The sequence below is a fragment of the Mastigoproctus giganteus genome, chromosome 5, assembly GCF_048544385.1.
Source record: "Mastigoproctus giganteus isolate SK-2022 chromosome 5, ASM4854438v1, whole genome shotgun sequence".
NCBI lineage: Eukaryota > Metazoa > Arthropoda > Arachnida > Uropygi > Thelyphonidae > Mastigoproctus > Mastigoproctus giganteus.
Genome location: NC_143579.1, coordinates 65,227,174 through 65,249,373, shown reverse-complemented (window position 1 = coordinate 65,249,373; position 22,200 = coordinate 65,227,174). Strand labels below are relative to the sequence as shown.

The following is a 22,200-nucleotide window of genomic DNA, read 5'->3' as shown; positions in this document are numbered from 1 at the left end:
ATTGGTTACTCCTCACAATATGTTGCATTCATCCAAAGGTGGTGTCACAGAGTGGGACCTAATTACAGTGTCTGAAGAGGAATTACTTCAAGAACTGAGCAATCAAAAAGTAATCAATGCCAAACGTATAATGACTAAAAAAGATGGAAATCTCGTTCTGACACAATCCATAATCTTAACTTTCAGCACCCCAGAATTGCCATCCTCAGTAAATGCTGGCTATTTAAACTGGAGAATTCGGTCTTATATTCCTAATCCTATTTGTTGTTTTAAATGCCAGAAATATGGATACTCCCAGCAGGCATGTAGAGGTGATGCTGTATGTCCTGTTTGTGGTTCCAAGGAACATACTCAAGCAGATTGTTCAGCCACAACTCCCATTTGCCTTAACTGTAAAGAAACTAATCCAGCCTTCATGTGAATGTGGAAAACAGGGAAGAAAATACAGAAATATAAAATAGAACAAAGTTACTTACCATGAGGCATGCAGGCAAGTTATGTCAACTATGCCCAGTAGTTATGCATCTCATACTTGAAGCTCTCATTCAACAGTAACTCAAACAGATGTAACAATACCACCCAGTATATCTCTAGCAAACTGGGTTAAAATTACACTATCAAACTCTGGAAAAGACATACATCAAGCTAAAACCAGAGAAGCAACCAACACTCCAATCAGCATCCCAACTGATATTCCGACAGTCCTTCATGACAAATGAAAAACTGGAAACTAAAGACAGCATGAAAACTGAATCATCCACCAATAGTATGGCAATACATGTACACTCAGATTATGAGGAACCCTTACTAGAACTTCATGCAAATGACACCATGGATACTGAACGCCCTACCTTCCCAAAAAAAGACTGGAAAAAATGCTCCTCAAATAAAAAAAAACAGTGAGATGAATCATCCTCAGCTAAACCAAAATGATGCACAACATTTTACGATGGAACTGCAGAGGCTTTCGTTGCAACACAGATGATTTTAAAGACCTAATTAACCAATATTCCCCAGTTGCCATTTGTCTTCAGGAAACTGACCTCATCATCATCATCAAACTCTAAAGGCTTCGCCTTGTTGCTGCAACCATACATCTCTGTCTACTGTTGAACGTTTCATTTCGTCATATCCCCTAAAGCTCAATTTCCTCATTAGGTTTTCCAAAATTTTCTTCCTTGGTCATCCCCTTCCTTTCTTTCAAAATATATTTTTCCTTCTGAGATATTCACTAAAAATTTGTCTTAGGGTGTGTCCTAAAAATTTAGATTGTCTTTTTGCTGCCACCGTGAGTAGCTGCCACTTTTCTTGTTTCTCATTCAAGACAGATTTGTTGGATCATCGTTCGGTCCAGCTAATCCTCAACATTCTCCTCTAGACCCACATCTCCAATGCCTCCAGTCTCTTGATATCTTGCTTGCATAATGTCCGGGTTTCACTTCCATACAGCAGCACACTCCAAACGAATGACTTAGCAAACTTTTTCCTGGTCTCCCTGTCTATGTCTGCTGGTTAGAATATTTTGCTTGTTAGCTTGCTTGGCAAGGGTGATTCTTCTTCTGATCTCTGTAGCGCACCGGTTGTCCTGGGTAATGAAATTTGGAATTTTCCTAACCTCGCAAATTTCTCCTTTGATAAAGAACTATTGCCGTTATCGAAGAGATCGTAATACAACAAATGCTGCCCATGGTGGCGTAGCAATTCTGATAAATTCAAAGATCCCAAAGTAAACATATACCATTTCAGACTGAATTAGAAGCTGTTGCTGTATGGATAACTCTTCATACGTCAATAATACTTGTGTCAATATACTTACCACCAAACCATAATTATTCTTTTAAAGATCTTGAAGATCTCTTCATGCAGATACCTCCACCTGTCTGTATATTAGGCGATTTTAATGGGTACCACCCCTTATGGAGCGATCGTAAGCTAGTTAGACATGGTAGACTCACTGAACACTTTCTAGAGGCACAAAATCTCACAATACTCAATACTGGTACACGCACTTACGTACAGCTTCCATATGGGCACACCTCAGCAATAGATCTCTCAGTTTGCTCTCCAGTGCTGGTCCCAACCATAGAATGGCAAGTTATAAATGATTCCATGGGCAGTGATCATTTTCCAATCGTATGGAACTTTCTATTAGCACAGATGCCTTCAACTAAATCTTGCAGGAAATGGAAATTTGTCTGAGCAAACTGGGCAAAATTTCAGTCCTCAATCTTTCTTGATGAGCAAAAAATCTGCCTCCAGCATATTGATAATGTGACGGCTTACATCACATCTCTTAAAAAGTGACCAAATACACAATACTATTATCAAATCCTCCGGGCAAAAAGCATTATAATTATTGGTGGAATGAGGACTGCACAAAAGCAAAGAAAGCAAAAAATAAAGCCTGGAATTTGTTTCGACAATATCCAACCACAGCCAACTTCATTAATTATAAGAAGTTAAGGGCAAAAGCACGTTTCATACAAAGGCAAGCCAAGAAAAAATCCTGGACATGCTTTGCATCAAGCATTAACAGAAATACTGACACCAAAATAATATGGAAAAAAATTAGAAAGCTTTCTGGTAAGTTTCCTACCACACCTTCTCCAATCCTTTCCTGGAACGGGCAAGATCTCTCCAGTCCCCCAGATATTGCTAATGCTTTGGCCATACTTTTGCTGAAATCTCAGCAGCATCAGCCATAACATCATTCCAACGAATTAAAAACACTACAGAAAAGCATGCTATTAACTTTCACTCTGCCTGCCTTCTTCCGTATAACAAACCTCTGCAATATTCTGAACTTCTGCATGCCATTAAAACATCCCACAATGGTGCTGCTGGGCCAGATGGGATTTATTATATAATGCTACAACACCTTGATGACGAAGCTTTGTGCCTGCTCTTGGATTTTTACAATCATACATATCTAGAAAATATTTTTCCAGCTTCTTGGCATCACTCTACAGTTTTGGCATTTCTAAAACCTGGAAAAGATCCAACCAACCCTCATAGCTATAGAATAATATTCCTCTCAAGCTGTTTCAGCAAAATCCTTGAAAAAATTGTATATAGAAGACTCATCTAGATCATTGAATCTGAACATCTAATGAGCCATAGTCAATATGGTTTTTGTCGAAATATGTTGTGCATGGATCTCATGGTTAAAGCTGAATTTGCCATTCGTAATGCCTTTGTAGTAATGGTTTCAGTAGATATAGAGAAGGTTTTTGATGCCACCTGATGACATTGGAATACTTAAAGCTATTTACTCTCTTGGTTTACGGGGCAACCTTCCTATATTTGTTCAAAACATTCTACATACTAGGTCATTTCAAGTTCGATACAACATGCCCTCTCAGCAACATTCATTCAGGAAGGTGTCCCACAGTAATCGGTACTGAACACTACTCTTTTTGCCCATAGAATAGATTCTGTCACTAAACTGCTTCCAAATACAGTTGAGACTTAGCTTTATGCAGATGACCTTTCCATTTCCTGCCATTCCCAAAACATGACATCCATTGAATGACAGCTTCAGATATCACTTAATAAAATACAACGGTGGGCCAGCATCAATGACTATTGACTCTCACAGCAGAAAACAGTTGCTATCCATTTTTGTAGACAAAGCAAACTTCATCCGAATTCTGAACTTCAAATTTCTAACGTCCCCATCCCAGGTGCCAATAACATCAGATTTCTAGGATTAACCCTTGACAACAAGTTAAATTTCCTAGATCGTATTTAAAATATACGTACTTCCTGTATAAAAAGGTTAAATATACTCAGAACTTTATCCGCCCTAACATGGGGTGCAGATCGTACCATCTTACTTTGGTTGTACAGGGCGTTAATCAGATCCCATCTTGATTATGGTCCTCCTATCTAAGCCCCAAGTGTTTCTAGTGATCAGGCGATTTCTCTGCGACTGTAAAGCGATTTCGATAGTGATATATTTTTTTAGAGTTTAAAGCAAATTCTCTACTGTATATATTATATATAGTTGCTGAAAAGTATCAGCCAAAAAGTTTCTAAGAAAGGAGCCACCTTTCTTTTATTTATATTCTAGTCCTACTAGCCACTAATCTACTTCTGCTTGGTCACTAGATGGCACTACTCCTGCCTCCCTGTGACAGGGCCAGAAACCTGGGAGGAAAAGCTCTCACTCCCAGGGCTAAAAGGAGCAAACACGAATGATCCAAATATCACAACCACATATCCCAAAGATCCGACTCCTTTGAGTCGGAAAAATGAGGATAATGAGACAAATGTAACCAAAGACAAAAAAAGGACATGACATTGCTTCATGTCTAGTCCTTCATTCAACATCAGAACAGCCATTAGGAAAATTTTCTTCCAGAAATGTCTGGATGAGGATAATGTGGCTGGAACACCCAAAAATGTCAAGTGATTGAAATCAGGCTACGTTCTAGTCGAGACAGCTAATGAAAAACATGCAGAAAGACTGCTTTAGATGAGAACTTTTGGTGGGATCCAGGTAACGGTCTCTCCCCACAATAGTGGTCATCTAAACCAGTGGTCGTCAACCTGGTCCCTATAGCCCACTAGTGGGCGTTTCAAGCTTTCATGGTGGGCAATGGGGGTTTTTGTCCATTGTTACAAATTTTGTTCTTCCTTCATGTATCAAATACATTGCTAACATCTTTGTGAGTTTGACTTTTTAAAATATGCTTTTGCAATTTACTTTTAAATTCCATCTCCAAACTTTGAATATAGATAATAATTCACTGGACACTTCTCAAAGTATACACGTGGACGAGGGGCTAAATTGAGTTACTGCGGCACCTGTGGGCAGTAAGGATATTTTACCATCAACAAAGACACAAAAGTGGGTGGTAGGAATTAAAAGGAGTAATTTCGACCCCTGGTCTAAACATATCAAAAGGAGTAATTTCTGAATGGGACCTTATTAGCGTCTCACAAGAAGAAATTAAAAATGAGCTGGAAGATCAAGGTGTCAAAGCTGTGAGAAGAATTAAAGTTACTAGAGATGGGATACTTACTTCAACCAGAAATCTCATACTGACCTTTAACACTCCCAAACCACCTATATCGGTGAAGGCCAGATTTCTAAATTGTAACATCAGACCATACATTCCGAATCCTCTCTGCTTCTTTAAATGCCAAAAGTATGGTCATTCACAAATGGCATGTTGTGGAGTTACTATCTGTTCCAGCTGTGGATCTCAGGATCACACCAGTCAGAACTGTCCAGCCGAGCAACTGAAATGTAGAAACTGTAAGTGGGACCATTCTGCCTATTCCAAAAACTGTGATTATTGGAAAAGAGAAAAACAGATAAAAAATATAAAGTAGAACAATGTGTGACATACCACGAAGCCAAGAGAACCATATATCCAACTACCATAAACAGATCTTTCTATCCACGTCATAAAAAATCGGCGTACGATAGAGACTGAAACAGATTTCGCATTTCCTCCAAAGAAGTCCATTTCAGACTGGGCACGAGCACTATTTATAACATCCCAACCAAAACAAAAAAGAGAAACTCACTAACACACCACTATCTGTACCTCCCAATGCAAAACACTCAGAAATGAAAACCCCTCAAGAATAACATAATGTTGTAAACCAAAAGTCAATGGAACAAATGAACACAGAAGTGACCAATCAAGCAGATGAATCAGTACTAGAAATTTTTGCAGAAGAAGATATGGATACCGGTAAAACATTTTTCAAAAGAAAAACCTAAGTTAGAAAAGCTTAAAGCAATGTATAAAACAGTCTGACACATTCTCCAAAACCAAATACAGGCTGACCTCAGTTAATGCGATTAATTCATTCTGCGAGTGCATCGCGCAAAACAGAAACGTGTTAATCGAATATAATAATCAATAGGAAAAATTATAATTGGTCCTTGACCTTCAGGAATGTCCATAAAATTTTTTAAAAATACCTTTTAAATAACTTTTTAACTGTATACTATGTAAAAGATAATGAAAATAATTATGGAATTAAATGTTTATTGCCTAAAACAGTGGTTCACAAACTGCATGCCACAGAATATTTTAAATTTTCGAGGGGAAACACAGCGATACTTGACATCTGTTGGACACTGTGCAAACTACTAGCTTGAGGTAGTTCATAGTTTCAACATTTCTTATTAAGTTGTTTGGATCTAACTACTTAATAAACGGAACTGTTAGGTTTTTCTTTTGGTCTAGGTGCGCCATGAAAAAATTACTGAGACACTAAGGGTGCCACGAACCCAGAAAGTTTGGGAACCTCTGACATAAAATACACAATGAAGAAACAATTTCTTACGGAAATATTTGAACAGAAGATAGAACTTCAACCTTGCTATCACTAGTTGATTTTTGTAAACCAATAATGCTAGAGAATCTGATTGGTGACAAAGCAAATCTTTCAGTTTTTTAATTTCCTCAAGAAAACTGGAGTTTTTTTTTATCATTTTTGATTACAGATTTTTCTCACCATACGAGAATATCTGATTTCTTTATATAATAAATGAATAGGCGCTTTATACCCAAAGTAGCTTATGTGCCATTAAACCCCCACAACAACAACAGGTTGCTGCACATTCCAGTTTGTGGCTGACATTAATCTCTATTGTGCTGTGTATTCTTACCCAAGACTTGCAGTTTTTTGACCCACTAATACAGCCATGATATCTGTACTGCCATGATAGCATCAGCAAAAAGTTGGAATTTATTAGAAAGGGCCAAGAACCTCTTCTGATGAAATGCCAGTTACCCAGCTACTTTTGTGGTTTTTGCATGTGTAGATTTCATAGTCTTCAGAGTTCTTCCACAGTCGTGGTTTCACTAGGTTGATGCCAATCTCTCTAAATAACAGAGATTGCCATCAATCTGGTATTGTTTTTACACTATTGCCATTAGTATTAATAATAATTAATACCAATAGTGGAAAAATGATGCACGGCAACATGTCTGTACATCATCAGCCATAAATAAAATAAAATGAAAATAATTTTATTTGCCCATCCCTTCTAATATTTGTCTAGTCCTTTAAATTTATTCAAACTATCCACTTCTACACCACCGAGTGGAAATTTATGTAAAATTCAATTACTCTCTTGAAACATGATCATTTCTACTTCTGGATTTTTGCTGTAGGAAATTATCAAGACATTATACCTGTGATGTATAAATCTAAAAGAATAGCACCACCACCAACAACCACTACCTTCTCCATGAAGTTGAATAGTTTGGACACATTTCATCTCCACCTTTTGTGAAATTATAGAATGCGATAATTTTTGGCTGTGGCATCTTTACCCCAGGGGCTTACATCTGGTGAGTATGGGCTTAGCACACCCAGGGTCCTGAGCTGGATATCATCATTCTTCTCTTTCTTGGTGATTCCCTTCTACTTTTGATTCTCTCTCTCAGGGTAACTCGGGATTTTTTTTTTTTGGCTGGTGCAGCATAAGCCTCAGGCTTCCTTGCACCATGTAGCTAATAATAATAATAATAATAATAATAATCTTCATAGTTTGCAACAGATGTGTTGTTTTGCACGTGTTTTAGGACACTCCATGTTCTGACATCTTAATTAAAATCTCTGTATAAATTACTTTCCACACTTCTCTGCAATAGCAGCAAATAATATCCCTGACTGCTGCCTCAAAATTAGTAGCTTTTCATCCTAAATATCTTTTTAAACCTCTACGACCAAACTTTTTCATTCAAGCTTATGATCATCCAGACTGGAAATGGAACAGAATTTCTCTCGTACCCAGTCTTGGAAATCTACAAGAACTAAAGACTTTATCTGCTTCACTTCACTAAATCTTGTAGACAAAAAAGCTCTTGAAATCAGATTTGCTTTAAAAACAAATGTGGTTACATCTCTAATTATAGGAAAAGAACACTAAATACTTTGAAAGAAATGTGACATATCAATATTGCAATTAGAATTATACTTTGCAAGATGCAATTCTGCTACTAGGGATTTTATTCGAGTACTAAGAAATAGAGATATTAGAAATTCTGCTACCTAATATTTGAATATTAAATTACCAAGATGCCCTACTTAACATTGAAATAAAGTAAAATAAGAAAAAGACAAACCAACACTTAGCCTCAGCAGCACAAATGTATGATTGATAAATATTTTGGATTTAGACAGCACAAGTATAAAATATCCTAATTGTTTTCCATAGTCAAACATGATGTTCCCTCACACCCACCAGTGCATGAGTGCCTCTTTCACAATAAATAAATGTAATTAAACAGATACATGGAACTCACAAGTACCACTTTTCAAGGGGACATCAGGGCTTGTGAACTCCATTTTGACAAGATTACATTTTGTCAGACTGAAAACAGTATGGAAATATTGTATCCATTTGCCTATGATCTGGACACAAAGAAAATAACAAACAAGCTAAAATAAACTCAAAATTATAAAATATTCTGTGGCCACCACCCAATCAATTAGAATTAGATAACACAAGGCAAAAAGTATTTTTGACTGGTGAGGAAAATGTGGACTAGATAGACCTTTGTACACTAATTCAAATCTGATTTTTCCTCTACTTATTTTCAGCGTATCCAGTAGCTTGCACAATGAAGGGTCTATTTCATCTAGTAAAAAAAAGACTTCCTGTACTATCATATGTTAGAAAATTCTGCAATTGCCAGTCTCACGATCATGTACAGTGTAAACAAATGTCTCTTCTGGCAAATGTTTAGTAAAGCTTGGTTTAATTAAGAGGAAGTTTAATTAATGTGATTGACTACTCAGAGATTAATTGGTGAATAGTGTTATAGTTGCATCAGCTGAAGCTGTTTGGTATAACGTACAGCTATCAGAGGTAGTCAGCTTACAAAGTGTTAGTCTCTGAAACTGTCCAAGATGCAAAGTTAAAGTATCATGCTGATATTTTCTACTGTGCTGCTTGTTCAAGTGGATTATATGACTAGTTGAACAAAAGGAAAAGGTCAGTGCCATTTGCCATACCCATGATGTGGAAGGGGTCAAAAAACCATGATGGTGATTGTGATGTGAATAATAAATGTGTTTCAGTGAAGAATACGTGCAAGAGTGTTTATTGAAACCTGGATTCAGTAATGAGACCAATCCCTTATGGTGATAGTATCTTGTACTAAAACTATGTCTAATTTTTCTACTGAGACTGATTACACAAACATGATGAGACTTATCATGCCTCTCACAGCCAACCTTCATGATTATAATTATTTATTATTTATTATTATTCTTTATACATTCACATGTATGTAATTGTTAGGAAATATATTTATCTTTTTATTTCTTAATTTAAATATAAATTATTTCAGATAAGATATGCTGAATTACTGAAACACATTCATCATTGTGCCTCATGTAAAAATTGCCCTAACAAAGTCTGATATAATTGTGTGGCTCACGCCTATTTAAATAACAACAGCATACAATCATAATGGTTAATCAGAAAATTTATTAGTTATATTTTAGCTGTCCTCTAGGTGACCAGAATAAGGTGTGGACACCACATGTTATTTGTACTGCTTGTTCAAGTGTATTACCTGACTGGTTGAACAAAAGAAAAAAATCAATGCCATTTTCCATACCCATACCCTATATACCTATGATATGGAATGAGCTAAAAATGATGATGGTAATTGATACTTTTGCAGTGCGAATGTAACTGGATTCTCAGTAAAGAATAAGTATGGGATTCTTTATTTGAACCTGGATTTAGCATAGAGACCAATCCCTCACAATGACACTGCCAATTCTAGTACCTCCACAGCATGAACTAGATTCTTTAGAAGATGAGATGGAATGTGATGATTGTAGATGATGAGGATTCAGCTAATCCTGGGTATATGTGCAGCAAAGAGCCACCTGAGCCAGAGGTGTTCACTCAACACAAGGTGAATGACCCTATTAGAAGTCTGTCCCTATCAAAGCTAAAGCCGAACTTCTTGCAGACTAATTTAGAAACACTTACTTAAAAAGAACATCAAAATGTCTCACTATTAAAACCAAGTTTTGCCAATTCTGCACAATAAATAGTCTGCTCTGCTACTGCTGTGATTTAAATGGGATTTTTAGGGAATTGTCACAAGTACTCATTACATCTGAATGGTGCCTCTTTATTGACTTTTCACAGCAAAGTTGGAAAGCTGTTTTCTTGTATAACAGGAACTTAAAGATCATTCATTCCAATTGCCTATTCTTTTCATCTATAGGATATATACTGCAACATGAATATACTACTTGATATATTTCAATACTACATCATCAGCAGAATATCTGTGGTGACTTCAGAGTTATTGGTATGTTAATGGGCATGCAAGGAGAATTCACCAAATGGAGTTGTTTCCTATATCTGTGGGACAGCTGTTTTACCACAAACCATTACATCAGAATGGCTAGCTTCAAAGAAACACATAGGATCCAAGAATAAGTAGTGCACAACATGTTCCATTAATGGATCCAATGAAGATTTTCCTTCTGTCTCACCATGTGAAGTTAAAATGAAGAGTTTTGTGAAAATGATGGGTAAGATGAATGATGAGTACCACAAAAGGAAAAGAGGGAATTTTTCTGGGGATTGAAATCAGAGAGCTTCTGCATGATCAAAGCTTTGAAAAATGCCTCATTATATTAGAATTAAAAGCATTGCAGGCATTTCAAATGGCTTTGTGGAAATTTTGTGTAACCACGGGTCTCCCACATACAAACATGGATTATATTTATTCAAGTTACCCACTTCTGTGATAAATTCCAACAATAAATTACTCTCTGGCTGAAAGCAAACCTTTGCATGTCATGAAATTGGAATACCACCATCATTAAGTTTGCTCCATTCATTTAAAGCCATAAACATACCAATCAGGTCTTGCAATTGCCGAGTTCCCAAAAGTGCTGCAATTTGCAGAACCAGAGTCTTTTGTGATAAGAGTACCTCTTTGTTTTCTTGACTAATCTGGTTGCTCTTCTCTGCACCCATTCCAGGAGATCCACATTTTTTTTTTTTTTTTAAATGAGGCTTGTAGACCTGTATGCAGTACTCAAGATGGGGTCTATAATCACCTTGTTGTCTCTGCTGGAAAAATTCCTGAATATCATTTGAAAGAACCCCATGAGCTGCTCTGGCAGCCTGCATTCACTTCTCAGAGAACTTCATGTCAGACTGTACAATTACTCCCAGGAGACTGTACAATTACTCTTGGGTCTCTTTCATCCTCCACCACCTGACTGTGGTACTACCAAATTGGTATTATTTCAGGATTACTGCTTACCGTATGTAGTGCTTTCATTTTTCAATGTTAAACCTCAATTTACACTTTTTACCCCATCTGGCTAATTTTTCCTGGTCTTTTTGCAGCATCACACCCTGATTTTTGTTATTAAACAACTTATCAACCTTTGTATCATTTGCAGACTTAGACAATAAGTTTGCTATGCCTTTGACAGTATCTTTAATAAATTCTGTAAACACTAAAGAGCCCAGCACTAAACACCCCACTCCCGAAGGACTCCACTAATAATATTAGTCCAAGAAGAATAGAGCCTGTTTATAAATACACTCTCTTGTGCCATGCAACCACCCCTTTATTGATAGCAGTAACTTACGTTTAATGTCACACTGTTCCAATTTGTACATCAGTCTTTTGTGTGTAACAGTGTAAAGAGTGTTACTGAAATATAAATATATGATGTGAAAATTATTATTTGCACCATTCCTTACTATGCCATAGTAGTTAATCAGATTGTTCAGACAGAATACCACTCACCCTCAACAAATCCATGCTTAATTTTGTATGTTTCCATACCTTTGAGATGATCTTGCAGTACTTCTTTAACAAGTGACTCTATTTTGCCTGTAACAGAAGTCAAGCTTACTGGTCTGTAATTGCTTATGTCATCCTTTGATCCCCCTTTGTGAATAGGAGACATTTGCAGTTTGCAAATGTGTTACATTGGCAGATTTCCAATCTACAGGAACTTCTCTTTATCGAAGAATGCTGTCATACAGCTGAGGGTTTACTTACTGCTTTGCTGCTTCTTTTAATGTAACCTGATAGGTTCATTTCATCCTCAGGTGCTTTGTTAGATTCAGCAATTTCTCTTCCACTTTCTTCTCAGCTGTAACAAAATCATTTGCCCTCAGTTATAATTTGGTGCACTTCATGCATGAATCTAGATGTAAAATAATTCTCTATGTATATTTATTTTTATGTAAAATCTTTGCTTCCCACCCAAGAGAATTGTGTCAAAAAGAGGATTACCATGGTTTACAAAGTTGAAAAACTCCATTTAATAGTTTTTACACTGCATTGTTTGATTTTGCATTCAAAAATGTTTTCATTAAGCATAGAAAAGTAATCTGAATTATTAAAAAATCTATCCACATCAATAGAGTAATTTTTTTTAACATAAAAGGAAAATTCTCTTAATATTTAAAATCTGCATATATTTAAATATTAGTCACTTAAATGATTGAATGAAGTGATTAATATTTCAATAATTGAATATTGAATTCTTTCCATTTATATGTATATTTTAGATGACATTTGTCAAGGATGAACAATGTTGGTTACATGATAATTCACAAAAAGTTAGGTGGAAGGTAAGATGTTCCCTTATGTAACATAATGATGTTATTCATTTTTTATATATTTTTGAAAATGTTACTAATTTTTTTTATTTCCAAGTATTTGGGATACTGTACTGTGAAAGAAACAGACTGTGGGTGAGAAAAGCAAAATTGTATAAGCTAGTATGGACACAGTGAGCTTTAGTGACTGCAACAAACCTGTGGGAATGTACTCAACAGGATTTCTGTTTGTAAATAAAGGTAGCTTTGTACCACTCGATAATCAGTGTTTTTGAATATTCCCAGAATTTGGGAATATTCAAAATATTATACACTAGAATATCCCAGAATATTATACACTAGAATATTATACACTAGAATATCTCAGCTGATTAGTGCTCTTGTCTGACTAAAGCAGGTTTTCTGCAGTATTGTCCCGATTATTATGTATGAAACTATACTGAGACATGGGGCATTGTCATGTTGATACATACACTGCCATTCTCTATAGAATTGCCAAATTCACATAACACAAAATTGACTAGCAACTCATGGTAGACATCAATATTATGGATCTGTACAACAGCCAATAGTCTTGGTCAGGCCACATGAAACAGACCAGGTGCATTATTACTATGACCAAAGTGTTTGATGGATACAATTCAGTTTGTATAAAACCATTCCTAGGTATCCATCTGATGCATAAGCTGTATAGTAATTTATTATTACAGATTACCCTCTGCAATAATTGGTAATAATAAATTACTGCAAGTTTTTAATCTAAATTACCCTCTGCAGTAATTTGTAGTAATAAATTATTGTGTAGTAATTTGTTACTACACATTACCCTCTGCTAGTATAGTAAGCTTCACTGATTCTGCTCTGTGAACCTTGGCACATACTATATTAAATTTTATTCAGTATCTTTTTAAAAATTTTTTTTTATGATAGTAGGTCCTATAGCTACTTTGATTTTGATTTCTTCTTATGTCTCTTTTGTGAGTTTTGCAAGGGTTTTGTCATTTTTGTTACAATATTTTTCACCTACCATTGGGAATATGCCACTTGAGGTTATTAATAGCCACTTACTTGGCTTTGGCCGACCGGGCTAGCCGAGTGGGTAAAGTACCTGCCCGGCAACCCAAAGGTCGCGGGTTCGATTCCCGCCTCGGGCTTGGATCAAAGTACTGCAAAAACCTTGGGAGGTGCAATATGGCCACAGAAGCCGATGCGCCAACAACTACCAAATCAATCAACTTGGCTTTGCGTGATTAGCAGTATTAAGTCGTTCTGTTACTGTGGTATATCTGACAGTGGATTTGACATAACCTGTTTGCTTTTGTTTCTGTCAAATGAACAGAAACTCTACATCCTACTTGCCATTTTTTTTTTTTTGGAAGGAAGATCAGGTGTTTACTCACCTTGTTCAGCTTCTAACTACTAGCTCCCAAGTTTGCTGTCCTTTTATATATATCTCAAACCTAGTACCATTTTATATGATCTCCAGAATGGGTTGATGTGTCTCAGTACCATGTTGCAGGATGGTGTATGCATTACAATTTTGAAAATATGTGAATTAAGTTTCTTAATAATTTTAATGGTCAGCATGCATCACTAATATGTGAGCTGCTAAAGTAACAATTTTCTCTGAAAAATTTAAGAGCTACAGAGTTTCAGTCTGCTGAATTCATATAACGTACATGTATAGTGTACGTTATATGAATTCAGTTTACTACAAAATGGTTCAATGATTAAGTGATAACTACTGATTAATACACTTTTATACCGTAGTTATTGCTTTTCTTAACAGCATCATGTTCCAAAACTTCTGCCAGTTCCTTAGGTCACATATACTGCTCCTCTTGATGATCAGAATATCTAGGAAAGAAGGATGGAAAGAGTGATATCATCATAAGAGAGTGATTGACCCCCTATTGATCAGAACCCAGTAGGCACCTCCGTAGCCAGGTGGGCAGGAGGAGCAGTGCGTAGCACACGCTTCTTGATTAGACTGGGGTTTGAGCCCGTGACCACCGAATACGGAGGATATCCCCAGAGCAATATGGCCTTAGTTGCTAATACTCCTAAAAACCAAATAACAAACAACAACAGAACCCAGTAGACCCACCTTAATTTTTCTCAGCTCTATTTTTCTTGAAACAGAAGCGAAGCTTATTGGTCTGTAATTGCCATGTCATCCTTTGATCCCCTTTGTGAATAGGAGACACATTTTCAATTTGCAAATGTGTCACATTGGCAGATTTCCAATCTACAGGAACTTCTCTTTGTCAAAGGATGATGTCATACAGCTGAGTGTTAAAGTTGTGAAAATAGATGCAACCATAATGCATATACCAGCCTCAACATTTCTGTTTATCATCCTATACTTAAATTTTCTTATATATAAATTTTATTATATATTATATTATGTTTTATTATATTATATTAACTTGTATTTTGATAAAATCTTCCGTGCCCAATTATTTTGAAATTGTTACATTAAAAGCATGAGTGAATCTGTAGAAATATGAGAAATGCAAAAAAAAAAAAAAAAAAATTCTGTGCTAAAGAATATGAAGAACACAATACTACATAAAAAACATCGATGTAAAAAAATTAATAGGTTAAGTAAAAATAAAATGAAAATACATAAATATCTTAAACAAATGTCCGTTCATTACATAGGAGCATGTATGCTTGCATGTATACCAATGCTAGAAGTATAGTAAATAAATTTGATGAATTTGAAGTGTTGGTCAAGACATCAAAGGCGGATATTGTTGGGATAGCAGAGACGTGGTGTCACAAAGATATAAGGAATGCAGAACTGGAATTTGGGGAGTACAATGTGTACAGAAAGGATAGACAGGACAGAAAGGGAGGAGGTGTTATGCTGTTAATTAAGAAAAACATAAAATCAAAAGAAGTGCATCCAGTTGATATAGATGGACAGTGCACTGTTGAGTCAGTTTGGTGTGACATAAGCACTGCAAAAGCAAAGATAAGAGTAGGAGTGTGTTATAGGCCTAATGACTCGAATGAGTACAATGAACAATTGTACAGAGAAATAGAGTGGGCCAGTAAATCAGAATGTCTTATAATGGGGGATTTTAACTTCCCAGATATTGACTGGAACTTGTGGGTTGGTCACTCACACACTAGTCAGACTTTTGTGGATTTATTGGATGATTGTTTTCTGCAGCAGCATGTTCGAGAGGCAACCAGAGAAAGTAATACTCTTGATCTGGTTATCAGCAGTGATCATTCGTGTATTAAGAATTTGCAGATAAAGGAACCACTAGGTGGCAGTGATCACAGTGTGCTGAAGTGGGATTTACTCAAAGAGGTAACTACCGTCAGGGGTAAAGGAAAGGGTTTTTGCTTCCGTAAAGGGGAGTACAGTGGTCTCAGACAGTTTTTAAATTCTGTACAGTGGGATCGACTGACGATGTTACAAACAGTAAATTCTAAGTGGGAAGCATTCAAGGAATTAATCGTGGAAGCTACTAGACTTTTCATACCGATGAAGAAATATTGTTCAAGGTTTAGGCCTAAATGGTTATCAAATGAACTAATGAGACTCGTGACAGAGAAGAAAAATGCATGGGATGCATATAAATTATCAGGCGACGCAGAAGCCTGTAGCAGATATAAGCTAGTCTGTAATCAGGTCACAAAGGAGGTTCGGCAGGCAAAGGCGGATTACGAGAAATCTTTGGCAGAAGATGCTAAGAAAAACAGCAAGGATTTCTTTACTTATATAAACTGTAAAAGGAAGGGGCTGAATATGATTGGTCCACTTGACATCGATGGTTCGACTGTTGATGATCCTGCTCAGATAGCAAACAAACTGAATGAGTATTTTGCATCTACATTCACACATGAGGAATCATTACAGTTTGAAAATGGAAGAAGGTTATCAAATTGTAGCAGTGTGCTTAATGATTTTGTAATAACTGAGAGCAAAGTGGAGGAGAAATTGTTGAAGTTAAACATAAGAAAGGCACCTGGGGCGGATGGGATCTATCCAGTTATATTAAAGGAGGCGGCAAAGCAACTAAGCAAACCCTTAGCCATAATTATGAGAGCATCCTTGGATTCAGGGGAGGTTCCCACGGACTGGAGATGTGCAAATGTATCCCCAATTCACAAAGGAGGTTCGAAGGGTGACACGAATAATTACAGACCAGTTAGTTTAACTTCTGTTCCGGGTAAAATAATGGAGTCACTGGTTAAAGATGCATTGCAGGATCATCTAGACAAGACTGCAGCAATAATTCAGACACAGCATGGGTTTGTTAAGGGAAAGTCTTGTCTGACAAATTTGATTGGTTATTATGATGTGGTCACAAAGGAACTGGATGCAAAAAATAATTTTGATATCATATACTTGGATTTCAGGAAAGCTTTTGACACTGTTGCGCATGGAAGACTACTGTACAAATTGGAGCAGAATGGTATTAAGGGTAAGTTGCTACAATGGATAAAAGGATGGTTAAGTGGGAGAAGACAGAGGGTGGTAATCAATGGGTGCTGCTCTTCGTGGACTAATGTTATTAGTGGAGTCCCACAGGGTTCGGTGTTGGGTCCACTGTTGTTTTGTATATTTATCAATGATATTGATGAAGGTATATCAGGCTTAATGTCGAAGTTTGCAGATGACACGAAGGTTGGCAGGGTTGTTAATGACAGTAATGGCAGTGTGCTACTGCAACAGGATCTAGATAATTTGGGCAGATGGGCTAAGAAGTGGCAACTGAAGTTTAACCTTGACAAATGCAAAATACTGCATATGGGTAGAAGTAACCCCAGAGAAACGTACCAACTGTGTGGTACTACACTTAAGGTGGTAGAAAATGAAAAAGACCTGGGAGTAATTGTGCAGTCAGATATGAAGTTCTCTGAGCAATGTAGACAGGCTGCCAGGGCAGGTCATGGGGTTTTGTCAATGATATATAGGAATTTTGCTAGCAGGGAAAAGGAGGTGATTGTCCCTCTGTATAAGGCAATGGTCAGGCCACGCCTTGAGTACTGCGTACAGGTCTGGAGGCCTCATTTTAGGAAGGATGTAGATTTGCTTGAGCGTGTACAGAGAAGAGCAACACGATTGGTGAGGGGAATGAAGGGATCCTCTTACCAAGAGAGGCTTAAGTTCTGCAAATTGCAGTGGCTGGAGACTAGGCACCTGCGCGGTGATCTGATTGAGCTCTATAAGGCCTTGAATGGGTTGAGCACGCTGAATTCTGATGGGATCCTCCCACTTGTTCAGAATACGAACCTACGGGGACATAAGTTCAAATTAAGAAAGGATAGATGTAGAATAGATGTGCGGAAATTTGCCTTTAGCCAGCGGGTGGTTAATTGCTGGAACAAACTTCCATCTGTCGTTGTGGAAGTTGATAGGTTAAATAAATTTAAGGAGGAACTGGACAGGTAATTGGAGGGTATGGTGTGATTTTTTTTTTTTTTTTTTGGCTGATGCTGCATAAGCTCCTACACTTGCTTTCTTGCATCAGGTGCCACTACTACTACTACTACTACTACTATTACAACCTTTATCTTTGCTTCTTCATCAGTGGGATGAAAGTAATTTTAGATTATGCTTTGACCGATTTAAAGCTCACAGACCTATATTTTTCCATTTTCTCAATACTGTGTAACTTTAATCTTACAAGCTGGATGGTGGCTTTTTCATTTTATTCTTTAAATCTGAACAGATATCTTGGTTGCATTGCTCCACTGTTTAGCATTAGTGGAGCTTCATTTAATGGATTTTTTAAGAATTTGGAGCCACTTGGGAAGAAAAGAGAAGAAACAGAAAGGTTTGGGAGAGAATCAGTGTCTTGTCTGGAAGAATTTGAGAACAGAAATAGCCAGTGTGGAGGAATAATTTTTATCCATTCTTCTGTTTATGGTATTAACTGTAGTAGTAGTAGTAGTGGCATGTGATGCAAGAAAGCAAATGTATGAGCTTATGCAGCATCAGCCAAAAAAAAAAAAAAAATCACACCATTCCCTCCAAATGCCTGTCCAGTTCCTCCTTAAATTTATTCAACCTATCAACTTCCACAACGACAGATGGAAGTTTGTTCCAGCAATTAACCACCCGCTGGCTAAAGGCAAATTTCCGCACATCTATTCTACATCTGTCTTTTCTTAATTTGAATTTATGCTCCCTTAGGTTCGTAATCTGAACAAGTGGAAGGATCCCATCAGAATTCAGCGTGCTCAACCCATTCAAGGCCGTATATGCCTCAATCAGATCACCGCGCAGGTGCCTAGTCTCCAGCCACTGCAATTTGCAGAGCTTAAGCCTCTCTTGGTAAGAGGATCCCTTCATTCCCCTCACCAATCTTGTTGCCCTTCTCTGTACACGCTCAAGTAAATCTACATCCTTCCTAAAATGAGGCCTCCAGACCTGTACGCAGTACTCAAGGCATGGCCTGACCATTGCCTTATACAGAGGGATAATCACCTCCTTTTCCCTGCTAGCAAAATTCCTATATATCATTGACAAAACCCCATGACCTGCCCTGGCAGCCTGTCTGCATTGCTCAGAAAACTTCATATCTGCCTGCACAATTACTCTCAGGTCTTTTTCATTTTCTACCACCTTAAGTGTAGTACCACACAGTTGGTACGTTTCTCTGGGGTTACTTCTACCCATATGTAGTACTTTGCATTTGTCAAGGTTAAACTTCAGTTGCCACTTCTTAGCCCATATGCCCAAATTATGTAGATCCTGTTGCAGTAGCACACTGCCATTACTGTCATTAACAACCCTGCCAACCTTTGTATCATCTGCAAACCTCGACATTAAGCCTGATATACCTTCATCAATATCATTGATAAATATACAAAACAACAGTGGACCTAACACCCAACCCTGTGGGACTCCACTAATAACATTAGTTCAAAAAGAGCAGCACCCATTGATTACCACCCTCTGTCTTCTAGCACTTAACCATCCTTTTATCCATTGTAGCAACTTACCCTTAATACCATTCTGCTCCAATTTGTACAATAGTCTTCCATGCGCAACAGTGTCAAAAGCTTTCCTGAAATCCAAATATATGATATCAAAATTATTTTATGCATCCAGTTCCTTTGTAACCACATCATAATATCCTATCAAATTTGTCAGACAAGACTTTCCCTTAACAAACCCATGCTGTGTCTGAATTATTGCTGCAGTCTTGTCTAGATGATCCTGCAATGCATCTTTAACCAGTGACTCCATTATTTTACCCGGAACAGAAGTTAAACTAACTGGTCTGTAATTACTCATGTCACCCTTCGATCCCCCTTTGTGAATTGGGGATACGTTTGCACATCTCCAGTCCGTGGGAACCTCCCCTGAGTCCAAGGATGCTCTCATAATTATGGCTAAGGGTTTGCTTAGTTGCTTTGCCGCCTCCTTTAATATAACTGGATAGATCCCATCCACCCCAGGTGCTTCTCTTACGTTTAACTTCAACAATTTCTCTTCCACTTTGCTCTCAGTTATTACAAAATCATTAAGTATCTTGCTACAATTTGATAACCTTCTGCCATTTTCATACCTTAATAATTCTTCACGTGTGAATGTAGATGCAAAATACTCATTCAGTTTGTTTGCTATCTGAGCAGGATCATCAACAGTCGAACCATTGATGTCAAGTGGACCAATCAGATTCATCCCCTTCCTTTTAGAGTTTATATAAGTAAAGAAATCCTTGCTGTTTTTCTTAGCATCTTTTGCCAAGGATTTCTCGTAATCTGCCTTCGTCTGCCGAACCTCCTTTGTGACCTGATTACAGATTAACTTATATCTGCCATAGGCTTCTGAGTCGCTTGATAATTTATATGCATCCCATGCATTTTTCTTCTCTGTTACGAGTCTCATTAGTTCATTTGACAACCATTTAGGCCTAAACCTTGAACAATATTTCTTAATAGGTAGGAAACTTTTAGTAGCTTCCACGATTAATTCCTTGAATGCTTCCCACTTAGAATTTACTGTTGGTAACATCGTCAGTTGATCCCACTGTACAGAATGTTACTACACATCTTCTCTCCTTATGGCATTGTTCTCTATTCCAAACATTTGGAATTTGTAGACTGTAAACATGAAATTCATCTTATAGAATGATGGCACTATCTGAACACAGGTTGCCTGACCTGGTGTCCTTGGTTTGCTCTTTCATTTTGTCTTTCATTCACCTGTATATACATGTCAGCTCATTCAAATTCAAACTTGACTTGACCATCATTATTCCTGTGTTATGTAAAATCTGTGAGTTAAGGAGATACTATTGAACATTGACTGTAGTATTTTGGTATGCAAGAAATATTAAGGACTCTAATGCATTAAGGGCTTGTGCCTCAAGCTGCAAAAGAGTTAGACTATATATGTCTTAGTGCACTTGCATCATTTTGCATCATAATGTTTTGTCATCTTTACATCACTTGGGTACCTACCCACCCACCGAAGAAGGGCCAAATAGCCCTGAAATAGTGCCATCTGGGTGGTGGTGGTATCCACTGAGTATAAGTAACAACAGTCTTCTCCTTCGGGTGGAGCGTTACTTATTTGAAGTAGTGCAATGTCATGGCAAATCGTCGTGAAGGTATTCACAATATGAGATGTAACTTAAACGATGCCGCTATTGCAAATTTGCTAATCTATAATTGGCTGTGTAGAAATATTAAGGATAAATGGAATGCTTTTTTTTAATAGGGATTATGTTGGCCTTTGAAAAGTATTTTTTGTTAAATTCTGACTAGACACAGCAGAAATTCCTAAGTTGTGAATGCTAAATTCGAAATAATTCTGAATGTTGCATGTCTTTATAAAGATCATACCTTAAAAATTAGGTTTAAAATATGAAATGTGATCAAAAATTACAGGGACAGAACTAATATTTGGGAAACATGAGGCTTGCTGGCTATTCAGAATGGATCTCTTTGTCACTATGTACACTGATTCCAGTATGTTTTTAAGTTTCCTTAAGCATGCCTGATAGGCCTTGTTTGCAATTTATAATATATCCTTTGTTTTTCTGAATAATTTCATCGGTAATAGTAAATCTGTGACCTTTCAAGGAGCATTTAAACTGGGTGAGGGGAGAGAAGAATTGCATTATGCTAAATTTAGCAGCTATGGAGTGCTTTGCAAGAAATTCTTAAATGGACAGCTGAGTGTGCAGGTACATTGTTATGAACCAAGTGCCAATACCCCAAAGTTCACATTTCTGGCAGTTTTTCTCTCACAACGCCATGCGTTTGTTGTAAAACTATTTTGTAGTATTCATGGTTTGATCTCGTGGGACAAATTCATGTTGAATAATGCCCTGCAAGTGAAAAAATACAGAAAAGTGTGATTTTCACATTTGATTGAGATTGCCTTTCTTTTTTGGGCAATGGCGGAGATGGAGTCTTCCATTGAGAGGATTAAGCTTTAGTTCCAGGTCATAGCTGCATAACCACAATACATCACCAGTAATGATAGAAATCTTTGACAGACAAGCAGCCCTTTTAAACTTTACAAACCACTGAAATGTCTTCAAGTGACACATAGCATCTTCACTGACCTGCTATCCTCTCTCTCTCTCTCTCTCTCTCTCTCTCTCTCTCTCTCT

General features: G+C 37.1%; 1 protein-coding gene across 7 annotated transcripts in view; it reads left to right on the top strand.

Moving 5' to 3' along the window:
- The window catches only part of LOC150085455 (uncharacterized), a 1,845,429-nt gene that overhangs the window by 603,046 nt on the left and 1,220,183 nt on the right, over nucleotides 1–22,200 (top strand). For all 7 annotated transcript variants that reach the window (XM_090374043.1, XM_090374041.1, XM_090374042.1 and 4 more), the window contains one exon: nucleotides 12,551–12,613. In XM_090374043.1, coding sequence (XP_090230169.1) covers nucleotides 12,551–12,613 — 63 coding nt within the window. The remainder of the gene's footprint in view (nucleotides 1–12,550; nucleotides 12,614–22,200) is intronic.